Source organism: Gallinula chloropus (genome assembly GCF_964237585.1).
Source record: "Gallinula chloropus genome assembly, chromosome: 1".
NCBI classification, from domain to species: Eukaryota; Metazoa; Chordata; class Aves; order Gruiformes; family Rallidae; genus Gallinula; species Gallinula chloropus.
Genome location: NC_140085.1, coordinates 148,311,440 through 148,333,137, shown reverse-complemented (window position 1 = coordinate 148,333,137; position 21,698 = coordinate 148,311,440). Strand labels below are relative to the sequence as shown.

Sequence of the window (21,698 nt, the reverse complement as noted above, 5' to 3'; positions counted from 1 at the left end):
CGCAGCGCCTCCTCCCTGCCAGGGCCGCGGCGCCGGCCGGGCGGGAGCGAGCGGGACCCGCCTGGCGCCGGCGAGCCCCTCCGGTGTTGTGGCGCCCCCTTCCGGCTGGGCGGAAAGCGCCGCGGGCCGGGCCGGGCCGGTACCGGGGGTTTGGAACGGGCCCCGCTCCTCCGCCACCGCCGCAGCACGTGACCCAGCCCGCGCGCTGCCCTCCCGCCAGCCCCCTCCCTCCTCTCCCCCCCTTGCCCCCTCCCCCGGCAGAGGAAGGCGGAGCGGGGGTGGGGCTGCGCCCCGCCGGCGCTTCCGGTTGGGCAGCGGGCGGGCCCGGGGGAGCGATAAAGCGGCCGCTATTCGGCCGCGCGCCGCCTCCCGGAGCCCCCCCCTCCCCCCTCCCCTTCTCCCCCCCCCCCCCGCCCCCCACACTTCGCGTCCTCCCCCTCCTCTTCCCCGCCCCTCGCGCGGCCCGAGCCCACGAGCGCTGCCGGCCCGGCCTGCTGCCGCCGTTGGCGGGGGTGCGCCCAGCCCCTCCCCCCCGCCCGGCGCCCCGCCGCCGCCCTGGAGCTTTCTCAGCGGTGAGTCCCGGCGGGGGGGATCCCTCTCTCCCCCACCGGCTCCCGCCGCCGGCGCACGCACAGATCGGCCGGCTGGGGCCCAGCCCCGGCCCCCTCCTCCTGGGCACCGGGCCTGGGCCTTCCCCCTTGTCCAGCCCTCGCCGCAGCGTCGCGCCGGGGGAGCCGGGGGAGCGGGGAGGGGGGGAATGGGGATGGGGATGGGGAGGGGGATGCCGTGCCGGCGGTGGGTGTCGGCGCGGGGGAACAAAACCGGCGGGGCGTAAGTGTCGGCGCGGCGCACGGGGAGGGCGGTGGGGGGATTCGGCAGGCGGTGGGGGGGGGGGAGACGGCCCGGCGGTGCGGGAATGAATGGGCGGGCGGCGTGACCCCCTGTCCCGGGAGGCGCGGCCCAGGGGGGGCAGGGCAGGGCAGGAGCGGCGCCGGCCGCCCGGGGAAGGCCCAGCCCCCAGGGCACCCCCTCCCCGAGAGAAAGTTGAGGCGATGGCCGGCGGAGCGGGGAGCAGGTGGAGCGCGCTGCAAGCGGCGCTTCCCTCCCTCGTAGCGGGGCTCGGCCAGGCGCCTCGGGAAGGCGAGTTCTCCGCGGGACGTGCCCCCAGCGGGGCTGCCCTCGCCGCCCGTGGCGGAGCCGGCTGACTCGCCCGTGACGACCAACCAGGCACACGGGGGGCTCGGGACGTGCGGCGGGGTCGCGTCCTTACTTAGGTGCTGAGGGAGGGATGGAGCCGGGCGGCTACCGGCGGCGTTTCGGAGCTGAGCGGGAGGCCCAGGGGTGTTTGCTGCACCCAGCTTTTGGAGCCTGGAGAAGGGCTGTGGGGGTAGTCACCCGTGGTAGCTGGGGCAGGGGTGAGGAGGGTTTGATGCCTGACTGTGCCGAGGGGACCTGCGCTGGTTGGTTGCAGCTCGGCGCTGTTAGGAAAGTGGTGATGGGAAGCTTGGCTTGTACTGAGTGGCTCAGAAGCAAGGAATGTAGAGACTTTGGATTTCACTTTGCTCTTCTGTAAGCTTCCTTTCAACCTCACTTGCTTTCGGGGTAGCGCAAATGGAATTCTCAGCCTGGTGTCAGCAAGACTCACAACCGTAACTCACAGTTCCTGACTAGGCTGTGAGCTCTGGTGGGCCCCGTGGTACTTCTGTAGCTCAGGTTCAGTACAGCAGAAAGAAGGTTTCTGGGGCCATTTTTGGAAGCTGTCTATGGACTGTTGTGAACTTGGGATTTAGGAAGCCCTACCAGAAGTACACAGCATTAATTTTTTTCCTACCCTGGATCTGTGATAGGTACCTTGATATCACTCTGCAGTTTATAGTGGTGTTAGATCTTGTGTTAAGAACTGATGCTGCTGTATAGACTTGACATTCCTAGCAACAGTGGGAATCCTGCAAGGTAACTACAGTTCTGTCCCCTTAGTGATTCTTGAGTCATGTGCATCAAATATGGTCAGCTTGCAGCTTTCCTCTGACTTGAACCTTTCCTGGAAACATGGGACCATTTCCTGCCCCTGCCTGGATCTGGTATCACACCTTCCCACAACGTATTGTCACCATTTCAGCAGCTGGTCAGGTCTGTGCCTTTTCTAGGCGTGCAGTTTTAAAGACATGGCTCAGCGATCACTGCTGATGGAACTCTGCACATGTAGGTGGGCTGGCAGCTGGGAGTTTGGTTGTGAGGATGTGGTGAGGTTCCTGTGGACAGCTCTGGATTATCAGGAGCATAGTGCTGCCCATTTTCATTCACCATGTGTTGGAAGCAACCCCTTCAGCTGCTGTTCTCCTTATGACATGCCCTCTCTGCTGCACTGTGGTGATGTTTGTGTGCAGCTTCCTCTGGGAGCTAAACTTCTGTCTCTTTTGTCAGTCACAACACGGGGATGCAGCTTCAAGGGAAGCAGCATCATGTTGCCACCAGACTGCCGTTTATTTTTTGGCACTACAGGAACATGTCAGTTTTCCTTTTGCTTAAATGCAGCGATAGGCTGGATCTGCTCCTGCTAGTAGAAGCAATGGTGTAGCTGTATCCAGCTCTCTTGTGCTGGGAACGAACTTTACCATCAACCTCTTTGTTGATCAAGGAGATGGCTGAACTGTTTGCCAGCAGGAAACTTGTAAGGCTGTTGAAAATGAACAGCCATCCTTCATCCTTCCCGTGTGGAAGGATGGGAATCCAACATGATTGTAAGGAGTTGCGGAAAACAGAGGACTTCCTTCATGAGGGCTTTACCAGCTATGCAGGCATCATTGACGTGTGTTGCATGTCCTCATTCTCTGTTGGTGTCTCCCAAAGCTTGGCTCTTTATCGGGAGGGAAAGATGTAGATCCTTCTGCCAGTGAGAACCAGGACAGTGTGGTTTTGAGGACTGATACGATAGACTACTTGTTGCTGTGTTGTGAAATTCTGGTTGTCATATTAAAAGCAGTATTTAATTTTCCTCTGTACAGGAAAAATGCAGGGATCTACTAAATGCTGCAACGCTGATTGCAGAATTTGTTTATGAAAATTGGTGTGAAATGAGGATTAGATGTGTGCCTATGAAATGGGAATGGGGTTAAGAAGTGGAGACGTCTTGTTGGCTGCCAGAGTCGGTGTTGTGCCATCACCAGGGTGGATTCTTTCTTGCACCCAGTATCTCCTGCACATTTCTTTTCCTACCACTGGGAGGTTTTAGCGAGGCTGTATGCAGTATGCCTTCATCTTTAGTGGGGACCTTACAGATGATGGGTATTGGTTGCAGGAACCGGCTCTGAAGTGGCCATCTGGGAAGATACCAGGAGGTCTGTCGGCTCTGTCCATTAGCTTAGGCCACTCTTACTGCTCACTCTGATATGGGCTTAATAGAGGTGGCTGATGCTGTTTGACTCTGCAAATCCTGGAGTTGTCTAGGTATATAGCAGGGCAACCACAAAGCAGTTACCTCACTGCCTCTTGACTTCTTGGGTACTTTTTCTTTCTGCCAAATCATGACTTTGGCCTCTCGGATGCCAAGAACCAAGAGACAAGAGTAGTGATAGTTGTTCTTTTCTCAGGTACATATAAGTCCTCTTTAGTGGTCCTTTTCCCTTGCTGTTTTTCTGCTCTTCCTGTGGTGGGGGAGATTATGGCCAGAACTGCAGGCTAGGGGACAGGAACTGGTGGAGAGAGGAGAGAGCTGGTGGTAGGTACTGTTGTATGCAGGTTCTAGACATGGGTGGGATGGGAAGAGGTGGCTGGCTGATGGAGCAGCAGTCATGGGACTGATGGTTCCATTGCTGAGATCTCTGGGTCTCTTCAGCTTTTAACCTGAGTGATGAACATTGATCTATGTCACTTCAGGACAGCAAAAGCCTTTAGTCAAGCTAAGAGTTGAATTTGTGCTGATGCTGTTACTGTGCTTAATATCTGTGGATATAGTGAGCATGGACACAGAAGTGTTTGCCTGTTCATGTAGATTTCCATGGAAGTTTCAATGTAGCCAGCAGGTCAAAGGAGGTGATCCTCCCCCTCTACTCTGCCCTGGTCAGGCCCCACCTGGAGTATTGTGTCCAGTTCTGGGCTCCTTGGTATAAAAAGGACAGGGATCTCCTGGAGAGAGTCCAAAGAAGGGCTACGAAGATGATTAAGGGCCTGGAGCATCTGCCCTGTGAGGAAAGGCTGAGTAAGTTGGGTCTGTTAAGCGTTGAGAAGAGAAGACTAAGGGGGGATCTAATTAAAGTTTATAATTATCTGAAGCAGGGGATGCAGGGGGAATCAGCCAGCCCCTTTTCAGTGGTCTGTGGGGACAGGACAAGGGGCAATGGCTGCAAGTTGGAGCATAGGAAGTTCCGCACCAACATGCAGAAGAACTTTTTCACAGTGAGGGTGACAGAGCCCTGGGACAGGCTGCCCAGGGGAGTTGTGGAGTCTCCTTCTCTGCAGATATTCAAGACCCGTTTGGATGCCTCCCTGTGTGTGACCTGTCCTAGGGAACCTGCTTTGGCAGGGGGGTTGGACCCGATGATCTCTCGAGGTCCCTTCCAACCCCTGCAATTCTATGATTCTGTGACTCTGAAGGAGTCTTTGCTGCCTTAAGCTAAAATTTAGTATTGCAAACTCTGGAATCTTAGTTGAAATGTTGTACTTTGTCTTGAAGTAGAGACAGGATACAGGCACAGGACAGGCATAAATGCCAGGCTTCGGGTTTCTGCTTTAAATGTGATGTGTTCTCAGAAGAGACAGTTCTGTGTGGCTGTATCTGTACTTGTTTTCTCAGCATCGCAGCCATGAAAATTGAGAAAAGCAGGAGCAGGAATAGTGGTTGAGGAATGTGGTGCACTTTGCTGGCTTACGGTGGCATGCAGAACGCCTTGGCTATAGCTGCTGTGGGTGGTACATCCCCTGTTTTAGTAGGGGCGATGCCAAAGTGTCCTTTTTCCAAAACAGGTGGAAAAACAGCCTGGCAGAGCATTCAGCAGAACAAAGCGGCCTGGGGCCTGCCCTGCAGTTGCCTGTGCTTGGGCAGGCGGTGGCCTGTTTGGGGGGATTGGACTCGATGATCTCTGGAGGTCCCTTCCAACCCCTAAAATTCTGTGGATCTGTGAGTCTGTCCCCACGCAGGCTTGAGGGGGGCTCTAGGAGCCATCTCCCTCTTCTGTGTTTTGTAGGGGACAGCTTGATCTTCACCCTGAAATCCCTACTTTTCCTCGAAAGAGCTTGAGATGACTAGAATGATGTTTGGGTGAAGTGTTTGGTCAAGTTCTCTGCGGTGCACCCTGCTAGTTCCTGAAGAGCAGGTGTGTTTCTTCCCCTTTTCATGGGTCTAAGTTGGAGCAGTGCAGAGCTGGGTCCCTTTGTCTGCAACAGAGCATTTACGCAGAGGGAGCGTGGTCAGTCTTTTTTAGTGTTGCCAAAAAGAAACCGCTGAGCGCAGATAACATCACAGTTTGTGCAGATCCAAAGCCATGGGGCCTGGTTATGAGCTTATGGCTTCTAGCCTGGCTGGCTCTGCTGGCATGAGACTGCTGAGAAAACAGTGACAGGCTGTTCCTCAAACTTGCTCGGTGAGGCAGGGTCCCGTGCAAAGCAAGTTCTGATGCTGGAGCTGTCGGCAAAGAGGGGTGAGAAGCAGGCAGCTATCTGCGTGACCAGCCTGGGTACAGGGGAGGGCAGTAATCAGAGCTAGGTGGAGACACTGACATTTCTGCTCAAAATGAGAAGGGATCGTGGAGGGGTTGGCAGGAAGGTCTTACAGACTGGTCCTTCAGATACGTGCTGAGCGAACCAGCAGCTTTTCAGAGTTCACGCCTTCAGAAGCGTTTCCACAGAGGTACGTTGGTAGCATGAGTTAATAGCGGCTCAGCACAGTTCAGGTTTGTTACTGAGGTAACCATGCTGAAACTAGGTTTACTGTTCCATGGGGTCACGGCCCAAGGTGCCACAATACCGAAACATTGTCCTTCTCAGTAGGGTGCTGCACTTAAGTAGCAATTTCAGCAGAAGAGACAGTAGCTTCAGTGACTGCCAGATACAGTCTACTGAAGTTCTGAAGTTAAAAATGGTGAGTGATGGCAGCGTGAGAGAAAGTACCACCAACTCTTTCATGTTATTTCTTATGCCAGAAGCCTGAATGTGAGTGTTTAACTGTCTGGAGATGAAAATGAGGAAATGCCTGTAGGTTCTTTGGTTCCAGAATAACCTCCTGGTCAAAAAAGCTTAAGCAGCAACTCAGTTTGTGGAAGGGAACCAGGGACCGTTTTCTTACTATCTGGTTTGAAAAGAAAATGGAAATTTACATTGTAAACTATGATAGGGCTGAATAAAAAGGAGAGGATAGGAGGTGGGGGGAAGTGTAGTTGAGAGGAATGAATAACAGAAAACTCCACAAAGGGCAACAGTTAAGTTAGGTGATGTGAAAAGAGGAGGAAAATAATGAAGATAGAAGTGACTGTCCAGTAAACTTTGTTGGAAGCGATAATAAATTCAGTTTGGGAAAGCCTTTTTTTTTTTGTTTTGCTAGAGAAAAGAGTGTAGACAATTCAGGATTACCACCAGTTTTGGAAGTGAGCAAATCCCTTTCAGTTCTGAAAATGTGATTAGTGCAGTGTGTCTTTATTATTCTAATTATGTTCTGGGGTGATTTGGTAAAAAAAAAAAGAAATCTTTAGCTTGTATGACCAATACAGAATTTTTGGCTTTCAAGTTGAAATCTTCCTTTCCTTCCACTGCCCCAAATCCCGCTACCAAAAAATAAACCCTGATTCTCCTGATTTTGACATGTTAAGACATGTCTTGCTTTGGGGGTTTTCAGTTGGTGAGTTGCTTACTATTGCAGAGATACAGACCACTCAGCACTACTGTTATCTCTCCGTTTTGTTTTGATCTTTTCCAGGAATAGAAAGTTTGTTATAAGATGCTGGGAATTGTTTTGTGGTCAGCACCGAATGCAGCATGAACTGTGTTTTAGGGTGTCTTGTATGGCTGCTGATAGTGCTGGGAAACTGCAGCTTGCACCCCACAGAGGTCCTTCCCCTTCGGTATTTATAGAGCAACGCAGTGACTTCCCATGTGTAGCTGTGGTCAGATGCTGGTCATCTGTCTCACAGATGGAAACCAGGATCCCTCTTAGAGCTCTCTCTGTCATCCCGACATGCTTCTCTGTTGGAGAGCTACCTGTTCCCCTGGCTTCAGGTGAGGTGCCTGTGCACAGTGCCTGCGAAGGAGTCGCTCCATGAGAAGCTGAGCCAGTGAACCTTTATTCCTTGGGAAATCGTGCCCTTGGCTCCTCAGCCAGGCCCCTTTTCCTGTGTGAGGACTCTTTTGGGGGATTGTGTTTTTCTGTATCCCTGTCATCCTTTAGCAGCACTGCTGATTTACTTTCATTCTGTCCCTGCCCCAAACCCAAAGCAGTTCACTGCTGTAGTATTTCTAATTCCTTCTCTTTTTTCCCTAGTTATAAGCCGAATCAGACATGCTGCTTGTTCTGTGGGTTTTAAGACTGTTTGCATCTAACCATTGGAGTAGCCGCATTACAGGCTAAAGAGACCAGTAACTGTTAAGTGAAATATTCAGCCTTAGCTTCATAGGATCATAGAATGGTCTGGGTTGGGAAGGACCCCAAGGATCATAGAGTTCCAACCCCCCTGTCACAGGCAGGGACAACAACCTCCAGGCCTGGATCTACACAAGGTTGCCCAGGGCCTCACCCAACCTGGCCTTGAACAGCCCCAGGGACGGGGCGTCCACCACCTCTCTGGGCAGCCTGTTCCAGCACCTCACCACTCTCTCTGTAAAGAACTTCCCCCTAATATCTAATCTAAACCTTCCTTCCTTTAGCTTCAGTCCATTCCCCCTTGTCCTGCCATTATCTACCCTTTTAAAAAGCTGGTTCCCCTCCTGTTTGTATGTTCCCTTCAGGGACTGGAAGGCTGCAATGAGGTCCCCCCAGAGCCTTCTCTTCTCCAGGCTGAACAAGCCCAGCTCCCTCAGCCTCTCTTCACAGGGGAGGTGCTCCAGCCCTCTAATCATCTTTGTGGCCTCCTCTGAACCCTCTCCAACAGTTCCACATCCTTCTTGTATTGGGGGCCCCGGATCTGGACACAGCACTCCAGATGGGGCCTCATGAGGGCAGAGTAGAGAGGGACAATCACCTCCCTGTCCCTGCTGGCCACCCCTCTTCTGATGGAGCCCAGGGTACCATTGGCCTTGCAAGCTGCAAGAGCACACTGCTGGCTCATGTCAAGCTTCTCATCCACCATAACACCCAGGCCTTTCTCAGCTTCAGTGGAGGCATTTCTTTCATTCTCTACTTCATTCCTGATTTTCAAGGAACTTGTAGAAATTTAAAGTATTTGTAAGCCTCATTTCCATGAGAAACTGGGTTGAAAATGCTTTGGGCATAAATGAAGAAAACTTTCTTTGGATGCATGTTGTTAGAGTAGTTATTAGTGTAATGCAGTAGTTAGTAGTGTAATACATACACAGGGAAAATAATGTTAAAATGACACCAAAATTTTGTGCTTTGAGACAGAGTGTCTTACAAGACCCACCCCCACCCCCCCTACAAATTGGGTTGATAATTTAGCATATAATAGTCATGTAAAATCTGCTAAATTTCAGCCTACAAGAAAAAAGCTTGTGCATTTCACATAAATGTCCAAATATTCCTTTTCTCCATAGAGAAACCTCTGTCAGTTATGTGAAAACAACTTAAAGAATACGATTAGACTTGGGTTTCTGCTTATTGTAGTAGCTAATCTGGGGAAATGTTGTTGGAAATAGTGGAATCTAGCCAAATAAAGTTATTTGCATTTCAGATGCTGCATTTCTGGTTTGAGGGTTGGTTGGGGGGGGTTAAGGTCTTATAAAAACAGTAATTTTGAGAAATTTCCAACCTTCTCTTTGGGATGAGGCAAACAAAATGTTTTATTTACAGAAAGCTGTCTCAGCTAGACCCGACTGGAAAATATGTCACTGCTGGTTTGGTTTTTTAAATAGTATTTTTGTTGTTATTAGGGCAGGAGATGAAATAATGGAATGGGAAAAATTCTTTTCATAATGGGTAAAGTCTTTATGAGCAGTAGCCTTTTGTTTTCATGTAATTGGTGAAAGGAAAACAGTGTTTAACAGATGAAAACAGAGCCTAAGCTTTAGGCTGCTGTTTTCTTTTTGATTTTGGGGTTGGTTTTTTTTTTTTGGTCTGTGTTAAACAGCTAATCTGTGCTGAAGACACAGTTTTCAAATGGCTTTATCTGAGCAGCGCTGTTTCAAACTCCTTGTTTTCAGTTTACATGTAGAATATAAATAAAAACTCTAGATCTGGGAAGAAAGACAACTGAGAAAACAAGTCACGTTTTTCAAATGAAAAGTCAACTTAGCTTTTCATCACCTGGGTTTTTTATTGTTTGCAGATTTTTATATCTTGTTTTGCATAGATAGGAAGGCCTGTTGTTAAATAGAAAAGCTTTGCTTTTTCAGGTTCTACTCGGGTAAAATGACTTTCAGAAGTTGGGAGACACCTATGTTTGGATTTCTGTATGAAGTAGGTAGTGCCTGTGCAAAAGTTACGCTTTCTAAAGTGGAGGGGGGAGGAAAAGCACGTGCAGTTATTTAGGGGTGACGAGTTGACATTAGCATTGACAGCTAACGATACAGATGTGTCTTTTTTTCCTTTGTGGCAGGGACTGAAGCTTCTCCTTCCAAAGGTGCAGCGCTGTGGAAACCCTTACTGACCGTAGGAAAATGGACATGTTGCAGATACTGCGTAAAACCACTGAGCGCTTAGAGTGTGATCACTGCAGCTTCAAAGGAACGGACTATGAAAACATACAGATTCATATGGGTACCATACACCCAGAGTATTGTGATGAGATGGATGCTGCTGGTTTGGGAAAACTGATATTTTATCAAAAAAGTGCAAAACTGTTTCACTGCCACAAATGTTTCTTTACCAGCAAGATGTATTGCAATGTTTATTATCACATCACAGCACAACATGCAGCACCAGAGAAGTGGAATGAGGAGCGGAAAGAACAGGTAGAAGGAGACTCACATACCTCCAAAAAAGGTGTCACATCGGAGCCGCAGAAACCCACCCCTTCCCCTGAATCACGTAAACCTGCCCATTCTCCTGAACTCTCCAAATCTGAACCCGTTGTTTCCCCCAAGCTCCAGAAATCATCAGTGTCTCCAGAGCCCCAGAAGTCGGCTCAGGCATCTTCCTCAGAGCCAGAGAAGTTAGCCCAGGCCACATCCCCTGACCCAGAAGCGTCAGCCCAGGCCGCATCTCCAGATCCAGAGAAGTTAGCCTCAGCTGCATCCTCAGACTCAGAGAAGCCGTCTCCTGCTGTGTCCCCGGACCCACAGAAACCAGCCCCTGCTGTGTCCCCAGACCCACAGAAACCAGCTCCCGCTGCATCCCCTGACCCACAGAAGCCAGCCCCAGCTGTGTCTCCCGAGCCCCGCCGGCATTCCCCAGCTGTGTCTCCCGAGCCCCGCCGGCACTCCCCGGCAATGTCTCCGGAGCCCCGCCGGCACTCCCCGGCTGTATCGCCAGAGCCCCGTCGCCATTCTCCCGCTGTGTCTCCGGAGCCCCGCAGATACTCCCCAGCTGTGTCGCCAGAGCCAAAGAAACCTACACCAGCAGTATCCCCTGAACCACGAAGGTATGCCCCAGCTGGGTCTCCTGAGCCCCGGAGGCATCCCTCTCAAATGCGGAGGCCTGCTCCTGCTTCTTCTCCTGAAACCCGGAGGCCTGCTCCCGCAGTTTCGCCAGAGTCCTGGAGACCTGGTCCCACTGCTTCCCCTGAGCCCTGGAGATCTACACCTCACGAGGTGCAGAAGTCTTCCGCTGTTTCTCCCTGGGCTCCAAAGCCTGCCATGTCGGTGTCCATAGAATCCCGGAGGTCTGCACCTGAGTCCCGAAGGCCTGGCCCTGTTGTGTCACCAGAGCCTAGGAGGCTTGTTTCCGACTCGTGGAAATCTACGTCCTTTTCTGAATCCCAGAAATCTACTCTTGTTTCTTCTGAGCCGTGGAAACCCATCTCATCTGTTTACCCTGAAGGCTGGAAACCTGTTCTGTCCCCTGAGACGTGGAAGCATTCTCCCCCTGTTTCTCCTGAGCTTCGGAAGTCTAGTCACACGGTTTCTTCTGACTCTTGGAAGCCTTCTTTCTTTCCTGAGGTCCGTAAGCCTGGAGCTTCGGTGTCTCCTGAATCTTGGAAACTCTCTGAGTCCCGGAAATCTATGTATTTTTCTGAAACTCAGAAGTCCTCCTCTGCTGCTTCGTCCGAGGTTCAGAAACGGGGTCATTTCCCCGAACCTCGGAAAAGAGCTCTGTTCCCAGAATCTCGTAAGTCTAATCCTAATGTTTCGAGTGATGTCCAGAAGCGTGGTGTCTTTTCGGAGCCCCAGAATCAGGTATCTACTTCTACTGAAGGCCAAAAACATGCCCTGTGTTCTGAAGCCCAGAAATCAGCTCTTGTTTCATCTGAAGTCCAGAAGCACGCCCTATTTTCTGAAGCCCAGAAACTTGCTTCAATTTCCTCTGAAGTTCAGGAGCCTACTTCCTTTTCGGAGTCTCAGAAATCCGCTTCTCCTGAAATTCAGAAACACGGCCTCTTTACCGAGTCCCAGAAACCTACTCCTCCTGTTTCTCCTGAGATCCCCAAACAAGCTCTTTTTGCTGACTCCCAGAAATCTGCTGTTTCCCCTGATGTTCAGAAGCATGCTGCATTTTCTGAGATGCAGAAGCCTGCTGCTGGTTTGTCTTCTGATGCCCAGAGACACGCTGAAACTACTGTACCTGCTGAAATCCAGAAGAACATCCTGTTTTCCGAGCCTCACAAGTCTGCTGCAGGCTTTTCCTCTGAGCCTCAGACACCGAGCGAGTCTGGTGAGAGTGACTTTCTTTCCCACAGTTTAGACGATCAGAAACCACTGGATGATCTGTTCTCACAGGATGAACAATCGATATTAGCCAAAGACTCGCCAGAAGACATGCTGTATTCCTGCCCCAAAAAGAAGCCCAAGAAGGAAAACCAGGAGAACTCGGATTCTGAACTAAACAGCAGCGAGTGCGGGAAAACAGAGATGGACTCGATGGAGATAAAGGAGCAAGAATCAAACAGCGACCAAGAGCAATACGATATGGAGTCATCTGATTACAGCAAAGAGAGCAAAATAGATCCAACCACTCCCATGCAGCCACAGTGTGTGCTGCAGTTTACTGAAGAGAAAGAGGCTTTCATCTCTGAGGAAGAAATAGCCAAGTACATGAAGCGCGGCAAGGGGAAGTACTACTGCAAAATCTGCTGCTGCCGTGCCATGAAGAAAGGTGCCGTCTTGCACCACTTAGTTAACAAGCATAACGTTCAGAGCCCCTACAAGTGTAAAATCTGTGGCAAAGCCTTTCTCTTGGAGTCTCTTCTTAAAAACCATGTTGCTGCTCACGGGCAGAGTTTGTTGAAGTGTCCGCGGTGTAATTTTGAATCCAATTTCCCCCGAGGCTTTAAGAAACATTTGACCCATTGCCAAAGCCGTCACAGCGATGATACACCTAAAAAACACTTGGACAGCCTTGAACCACTTGAAGAACAAATTTAATTTGTTTTTTTTTTTTATCTTGTGCTAGAAAAGCTGAATTTACGGAAGTGTTCAGAAGTGTTGCTGTATGTTAACTGAGTAGTTTAGCTGATCTGACAAGTCAGAAGATGCATGGTTTACTGTACTATGTTTAACTTGTCTTACAGCTGTATTACCGAAATGATTTACTTTCAAAAAGTCATTTTAAATACGTGTTCATGTCTTTGTATTACCCATCAGTAGAGTCATATTTTATTTTTCAGATGTCCTATGTTTTTCAAACCAAAATGGATACAAATTAGTTTTGTAAAAGTTTGTAAAACCGACAGGCCGTTAAGGACTGGAGCAGCAAGCGATCCATGTATTCCTGCGGGGACTGAACTTGCTTTTTTCACATTTGTTACATGTCATATTTTTCAAAATGTTTTTACCAAGTTCTCAGAAATTCTCACCAAATTGAATGTGAACGAGCCAGGCATGAGAAACTACCGATCCTTCTGGAATAATTGTGCCCTGAGATTGTCATTGAGTGTACAGGCGTTCGTTGGGAATTCACTGCACTCGATTCTCTGATTTGTCTCAGATTAAGAAGCATCAAGGTACTTTGTGATTCTGTATTTTGGCCATGTTTTAAGCATGTACTAATAAACGTTAAAATTGATGGATTAATGTCAGACTATGTATAGCTCAAGACTTTCTCTTGATGATTCAGATGTTTGTAATGTCAGAAACCCCCCCTAAATTTCTTGTATTTGGTGAAATGTTATGCTTTTATCTTTTAACAATAAAAAGAAACCCAACCTGGCTTGGCCATTTTTATTTTTTTTTTCCAAATCAAGAACAAAACCCTTCATGAGGAACATTCTCTCTGAAGTATCTTTGGCAACAAGAGATGCAAAATTATCCTGGAGCTCTGCTCCGAATACTTCAATTTTCCAGCCATTAGCCTGTGAAAGCAAGGTTAGTCCAAATTCCCCATCTGCTTCGGCAAAACATGTTGGATGTAAATAAGGGAATACATGGAGAGTGGGAATTTGTGTGCTGTTGCTTAGCATGGTTGCTTTTGTTTATCTGCATATTACCTGTTCAAAAACCGTAAGTTCTTTATAATTCAGCACAGGATGGAGTTTAAATGGAGGTGGCTAAATTTTGCCTAGACTTCAGAAGTTGCATTTATTGCCTTTAGAAAATGAAGTGATAGTGTTAAATAAATAATAATTAAAAAAACCCCCAAACCTCCAGGTGTAAGCTCCTACTGAAGAGCTTCAGATTGCTGTGATTGAAGGCTGTGTCTGATACCTTCTGTGTTTTGAGAGGATTTCTGGAAGGAAGGGAGAAAGCATTTGAAGCTTCACACTGAGGTGCAACTCCTCAGTGCTGCTTGTGAAGAGTAAGCTTCCTTGCAGGGAAGGCTTTGCTTGAAATAGGCCTGATGCTGTGATTCACCCTTTGGATACTCTGTGACATAACTTCAGTTGAAATTGTTACAAATTCCCTTTCATATGTTAGGTGGCAAATACAGAGGCTTGTAGTTTCCTGAAACTCTTTGCAGATGAAGTCATGGGGGCATTTTGTCAAAGCCCTCAGGGTCAGTGTGCTACCACCGTCTTGCTCGTTCCTGTCCTTTAGCACAGAGACCCTTTGGGGGTCAGTGCTCTGTAGTTGTAACTTCAGGTTCTCCTTGGAGGTGATTTGGTTGGGAAGTGGCATAGTCAGGTCAGGAGATGATAACTGGGGCAAAAGCAGAGTTTGCTTACAGCACAGGTCTTGCAGATAACCCCAGTTCCTTCTCTCTCTGAACCACCTGCAGTGCTCATGCCCAAGAAAAATGTAATTGCATACCTCAGGAGTAAAGAAGACAAGTCTACTTTAAAAACAAACAAAAAAACCATACCAACCAACCCCCCCCTTTTTTTTTTCTTTTTTTTACTTTTACTTTCTTTTCTCCAAGGGGCTATTTCCAGCCCATGCTGAGAAATGCAATAGACAGATTCTAAATGCAGTGGCATGGTTCCTGGGTGATGCAGACAGCTATGAAGCAATCACCTTGGTAGGTAAAAGATGAGTAACCCGTTTGGGACCAGTGTGTTAAAGAGTGTAGAGCTCCAGTTTGAGTGGGGCTGGTAAAAGATCATCTCATTTGAGTAATAGGGATGAGTAAAATTAAACTGGGGAAGTTTTGATGGCGTTTTATAAATAACCTCTAATTCTTCAGATTTATTTTTTAATCAACCTTAATAATAATCTTGGGGTTGGATATAGCAGGTTGCGTATGCTTAAAAAGCCTTTCCTTCTCTTTGTATATTAGTATAATGCTTGCTTAATCTCATGCAATTTTAGGAGTAGAGTATCATAAAAAATACAATTATTGAAGACTTGCCCATGGATTCACAGTTTTGTACTTTGGAGGGATGTTCTTACCATGTCTGCTTAGTGATGTAGGTCACCACAAACCGTCACTATGCTCGTATTTATGTATTTTTAAAAGGAGAAGAGAGAGGAAGAAAGTGAACTGTTTCCTACCATACTGCTGTTATCAGCTGTTCTGAAAAAAAAAATTAGGTAAGTTTTGGTCAAATAATAACATTTCTCAAGCTTAGGCATAGAAGAACGCTTTTGTTGCTTTTCCATGGGGAATGAGACAAGTTGCGCAAGCAAATATCAGAGCTAGATAAATCAATTGAAAACTTTGAGAATGCAAAATTTAGGAAAGCTAATATGAAACTGAAAAGCAAATAGATGAAGGTGTAAGGTTCCATCTGAACTACAACCTTTCTGTATATACTTTATAAGCATATAGAAAAGCATGATTGTACACTTCTAAACTATAAGGAATGTGTTTGAACCTTCTACAGTATAATGCATTGCATTTTCTTTCCTGTACATTTATGTGACTTAGTTTAATATGAATTTTAAAAAAACTACAACAAAACAACTACAAACCAGTTTCTAAAGGATTTCTTTGACAAAAGTAAAAAAATTGCTTTTTTAATTAATAGCATTACCCAGCCAGGGTTGCCACAGTTATTTCTAAATAACTGTTGCTCAGTTATTTCTAAAGATCACAAACATAAACATCCTACATATAATTAACACGAAAAAAAACCCAACCCCCCTTAATTTTTCAGTGCTATTTTGTAAAGCTTCAGGGACAGCTGCCTTCCATGTGTATATACATCACCTGAATGCACTCTGTGGGTAGTTACTCTGTGTGTCCCGTGGCTGCAGTTCAGCACAAAAAGAGTGACGTTAACTAAAAGCCAGTAGGAGAACTTTACTCAGGGCTGCACAAGTCTGTGAAGATAAGCTTTCTCTGCTTCCCAAGTATTAGAAAACGTTAATTCTTGAAATGAGAAATCATACATAGTAATCAAAGCATAGTGAAATAAATTCCTTGATCTACACAATAATCAACTTTAAAATGCTTGGAGTTTTTAAGGAATGTTACTGTAGTGGATTATATGTGTGATTGATGAAGTGCTTTTATGGCAACTTTCAGGCAAGAGGTCAGTGAAAACATTGGTTTCTTTTAAAGGATCTCCATCCTCAGAGAGGAATCTCTTCTGCGTATGCTTGGAAGCAAGGAAGCCGGTTTGAGTCTCTTTATGGAGCAGACTGCTCAATGGAAAGTACAAAATGGGAAGTGAGGATAAAGAAACACCGAGGGATGTTGTTAGGCAATGATGTTGCTTTTCAGCTAAATTAGCTGTGGCTGTGTGAGAAATGCAAACTTGCCTTCATCTTTTTATTACAAAAAAGGGCTAATAATTTATAAAATGCCCAGTCATGTTTTTCAAGTGTATTTTCACAAGAATTCAACCAAATGAAAAGGAGTCCTGTAGAGAACTTGGAGGTGTTTTTCAGCAGAGGCCATCTCTGTCACAGATTACAGCTTTGTTTTGTTTGATATTTGGGAAGAGAGTGTTGCAAGAATTACTTTCAGTAATAAATATTTTATCTTCTTTCAGCATACCTAAGAGTGTCTAAATATCTGTCTAGGTGTATAAGTATGTTTGTAAAACATCAAAGGAATTATGTGGAATGGAGTCACTAGAATGTGAACACTTTTGTAATGTTAATGGTACTGCTTGTTCTTGCATTAATGAGCAAATTAACTGTGGAAAAAGTGTTGCTTATCAAAACCCGAAGAACATTTAGTATTCACCAGCAATGTTTTTTTAAGTAAGATTTGTGTGCAGTTCACGATCCCCTGGTCTGAAAAAGATCCTGTTCATTTAGTAGAGGCCAAATCAAAGTAATCTTTGCACATTTTCATTGTCTGACATACTCAACCAGGTATTTCTTCTGAGCCATACAATTAAAATACCAAGTCTGGTTTGGTTTTTTTTCCTTCCCCTCCCCCATGCCTGAGAATTATTGCCATCCTCGCTTCATAAAGAACTGACCTCATTTCATGATCAGCGCAGGGCGATACAGCTGCAGCCTTTCTCTGGACAGTCCTGGCCACTCCCTTCCCTGCCAGTGCCTTCCTGCCATTTTTCCTCGATCCACTTCCCTGCCATACAGCCTTGTGGTGATGCAGATCAGCTTATGGATCATGCAGGAAAGTTGTTGGTTTTAACTTGTGTTGGATTTAATAGAACCACAGACTGGGTTGGGTTGGAAGGGACCTCAAAGCCTATCTAGTCACAAACCCCTGCCATGGACAGGGACACCCTCCACCAGCCCAGGCTGCCCCAAGCCCCATCCACCCTGGCCTGGAACACTGACAGGGAGGGAGCAGCCACAGCTTCTCTGTGCAGCCTGTGCCAGGGCCTCACTGCCCTCACAGGGAAGAATATGAAGGTAAATCAGGAGTGTGTTAGTCTTTCTCTCCAATTTGCCTTGCTGCTACAAGTGCTGATGCAATGGAAATGAGCGTGAGGGGGATGTTTCTTCTGAAGGTATAGGGCTGAGGCCTGAAGGGACGGTGAGCTGGGATGGTTTTATGGCAACTCTGAAACTGCACCCTGGATTGCACACATCCTGGCTGAGCTGCTCAGCAGAGATGTCCTGACAACTTGTATTATTTCCTCATGTCTACCTCTTGCCTGTCAGTTGTCTGCTGGGTTGGTCTTTCACTGTCATTTTACCTTTATAATCTGTATCTTACTGAATGCTCTGGGTGAAATTCTTCCTTGTGAAAGAGTGCCAAAGCCACAGGTGAAAATCCCCAAAAAAATGGGTAAATTGTGTATGGGTGCTTAGTGTTTCCTTAGCTGAGCTTGGAGCCTTGGCACGGTGGCTGAGGCGTGCTGTGCTGTGGAAGCTGTGGGGAGTGTACCCAGGCAATCTCTGACTGCAATGGGGGTTGGTATATGTATCCTAAACAAAGTTTTTGATTCCCTGTCTCAGATACTTAGACTTATAATGACTCTTCAAAGTTCACAACCTTCTGAAACACCAAACCTCAAACTCCAGAGTATGAGTGGGTCTCAGTCAAGAAGCTGGCATTGGTTCACAGTGGTTTCCTCCAGTGCTGCGCGACAATTTAAGAGCAGTTGTTCTCTTTGTACACTCAACATTCAACGTTATGTCTTATTTTCCCTCCATGCACAGTTGTAGAACTTGAGGGGAATTGAGGAAAAGCAACTCCTGAAAGAGTTGTCAGGACCTGGAACAGACTGCCCAGGGAGGGGGTTGAGTCACCTTCCCTGATGGGTTCAAAAAAAGGGTAGATGAGGTACTTAGGGATATGGTTTGGCATAGGATGGGAATGGTTGGACTCAATGATCTTCAAAGGTCTCTTCCAATCTTGTTATTCTGTGATTCTGTGATTCTGTGAACTCCTTGTAGGTCATTTCTAAACCTAAATGATGCCTCCTGCAGTTTAAAAGTAAAAAGAAAAAGAAATTCTTTAAACCTAATGGCAAAAATACCTGTCAAAGATTTGTGTTGTCTTGACTTTGTAGAAGACTAAGAGCTTATCAGTTACAGCATGTGTTGCTGGGTACTTCTAATTGGGAGCATTAGCCAAATTTTCACAGACACAAAAGTGTTCTTGTAGCTAGTGAAAACTCCTTAAATGGAGATCCTACATATCTTTCCATCTGTAAAACAACAAAGATTACAAACTAGGCTGAAAAAATGAACAAAAAAGTTTTCAAAAATAACAGAAAGTGGAAATGGAGGGCCCAGGTCATGGTCTTGTTTCTATCAGTGAAGGGCAAAGGCTTGCCAAAGCATGGAGAGATCATGTGGGTCAACATCCAACTGTGAAGCTGGTGGTGTAGACAAGGATTTTACTTTTATGATCATGGGACCCTGTTTGAGGCACAAAGAGTCTGTTAGGGAGACGCAGAGGAGGAATTTGGCTTTTATGACTTGAGGACCCTATGTGAGGATTGAGGGCTGTTGGGGAGCAATGGGATCCACCTGCTGATGTAGGGGAAGAGAAGTCTGTTTGCCAACAGAGTGGTAAACCTGATGAGGAGAGTTTTAAACTAAGAATGATGTGGGAGTGAGATGTCAAAACATGGGAAAAGGGTGGAAAATGAAGGATGTGGGGGTCCTGGGATCAGGAGACACCTTGGGAAGAGTAACATGGTGAAAGGAGGCTTGCACCTTAAGAGTATGTATGTGCACAAATGCTTGCAGCTTGGCTAACAAGCTGGGGAAGCTAGAGCTGTGTGTGGTCACAGAGCGACACTGGGAACCACTGAGATGTGGTGGGACAGCTCACACAGGTAGGTTTCTGTGGTGAACAGCTACTGGCTCTACAGAAAAGGCAAGGAGGGAAGATGAAGGGGGGGATGCTGCATGTCCTACATGACTCCTGGTGAAGGAGCAGCTGGGATGCATTCTATTTCTATAGGATAGACAAAAGCCTGGTTTGAGAGCTTGTGGGTCAGAACCAGAAAAGTCAGTTAAGGTGGCAGAGCTGGTTGCAGAGCATCTGACCAGAGTGAAAAAGCAGATGAAGCTTTCTTTGAAGAACTTGAGGAAGTGTGTATTATGATAGAGTGGGGTTCAGTATCCTGATGGGAGGAAGTAGCTGAAAGAGTACAGACCCTACATTTGAGGAGACCAGACTTCAAATTATTTAGGAAACTGGTAGGTGGGAACACATAAGAGGCAACTCTGAAGGGTAAAGCTACTGAGGAAAGCTAGCAGAGTGCTATGGACAACCTGACCAGAATAGACTAACCCAAGAAGTTTTATCAGGAGATAAATGTGGCACCCATGACAGAGTAGCAGTGCAAGGGAGATGGAAGGAGGCACAGGCTACAAAGAAGGGATTTGGGAATGTTGCAAGGGACATCAGGGGCAATGAGAAAGGCTGCTACCTCCACATTAGTAGAAAAAATCTGAACAAGGAAAATGTGTGATTGTTACTGAGTAAAGTAGATGGATCAGTGGTAGCAGACACACAGAAGTCTCAGGTACCCAGTGCCACCACTCTCTTAGTCTCCCAGGTCTTTGTGATGAGTGAAAGGGTCAAAGGAAGGACTGACAGTAGAGAGGGGTGAGTCAGGAGTTAACTTCAGCAAACTCAACTCATACAAGTCCACAGGACCCTACAGTGGCATCCCAGGTTGCTGTGGGACTTGGATAATGTCCTTGCAAAGCTGTTGTGTATCATTGTGCATGGCGTTTGGGGGAGGTCCCTAGTTCAGAAGGATGATCCAGAACTTTCCTGGTCCTCATAAATATTTAATTTTTATAGTTCAAATAAAAAAAGATGCAAACAGATGTTGAAGATGGAGACTTCACTTGTCACTGGCATACTATAAACATTAACACCTATGCTGACTCTGAGGACAGATTCTTTTGGAAAATTCAAGGAATGCAGGGGGATGTGCATGGAATAAATCTGAAAGCTCCTTCAGTTTTCCCTCCTCCTGCAGAGCTTCCATCCAGAGCTTACCTAACATCATAAAGGCTCAGCAGCGCGGTTGCTGCACACCTGAGCTGGTGCCAAGACATCCCGTCCTGTTTTGTTGTGGAGGATGAGGAAGGTGGTAGTGACCAAATGGCGAGTTTGGAGGTGAGCAGCTCCGTGGTTGAAATGACATCTCAACATGCCAGTAACACATTGGTACCACAGCCTCACAGGTGGGACAGAAGGTTTTACATGAAGATCATCTGTGTTCTAAAGAGATAATGTAATGACCTCTCTGCTGTGGCTTTGGCTTAGGGAGCTACTACTCCCTTCATCTAAGCACTGTTCCCTAAATCCTTTTATTGAACTTTTCACATTAGAATCACACCCAAGTGTCTGGGGTTATGAGTAAATGAATAAATAAATTAGGAGACTAGAACGTCTCTCTTACGAAGAGAGGCAGAGGGACTTGGGAGTTTTTAGTCTAGAGAAGAGAAGACTGAGGGGGGAATTTATCAATGCATATAAATACCTGAGGGGTGGGTGTCAGGAGGATTGGGTCAGTTTGTTTTCAGTGGTTCCCAGTGACAGGTCAAGGGGCAATGGGCATAAACTCAAATATAGGCAGTTCCACCTAAACATGAGGAGGAACTTCTTCACTGTGAGGGTGGCAGAGCCCTGGCACAGGCTGCCCAGAGGAGTTGTTCAGTCTCCATCTCTGAAGACACTCAAAACCCACCTGGAGGCTGTCCTGTGCAGCCTGCTCTAGGTGATCCTGCTCTGGCAGGGGGGTGGACTAGATGATCTTCAGAGGTCCCTTTCAACTCCTACCCTTCTGTGATTCTGTGAAGCATGCCATTGTGGTGCGAACTGGGTGTTAACTTTCAGAAGGGAGAGACAAAGTCAGGTCCCTGGGCAACCCATTCCAATCAGGAACCACCACTCTTTCTGAGAAGAAATCTATCCTAATCTCCAATCTGAACCACCCCTGGCACAACTTGCAGCCATTCCCTCTTGTCCTATCACTAGCTATCTGTGAGAAGAGGCTGACCCCCAGCTCACCACAACCTCTTTAAGGTAGTTGGAGAGAGCAGTAAGGTGTCCCCTGAGCCTCCTCATCTCCAGAAGAACACTTTCCACATCTCAATGAAGCAAACTAAGGTGTATTAGAATGTTAAATGTTTTTCCTTAGAGTTCAAATATTTTGCTGCATTATTTCTGTGGTAATTAAACCCTACAGTGGAACTGTGAAATACTGCTGTCCTCTTGTCTTCAGATG

At 47.1% G+C, this 21,698-nt stretch overlaps 1 protein-coding gene across 1 annotated transcript; it reads left to right on the top strand.

Annotated features, from left to right (window-relative positions):
• The first annotated feature begins 448 nt into the window (after nucleotides 1-448).
• On the top strand, nucleotides 449-13,396 carry CHAMP1 (chromosome alignment maintaining phosphoprotein 1). Its single transcript, XM_084265773.1, has 2 exons — nucleotides 449-572; nucleotides 9,696-13,396. The coding sequence occupies exon 2, from the start codon at nucleotides 9,757-9,759 to the stop codon at nucleotides 12,616-12,618; it is 2,862 nt and encodes a 953-aa protein (XP_084121899.1). The 5' UTR covers nucleotides 449-572; nucleotides 9,696-9,756; the 3' UTR covers nucleotides 12,619-13,396.
• The last annotated feature ends 8,302 nt before the right edge of the window (nucleotides 13,397-21,698 follow it).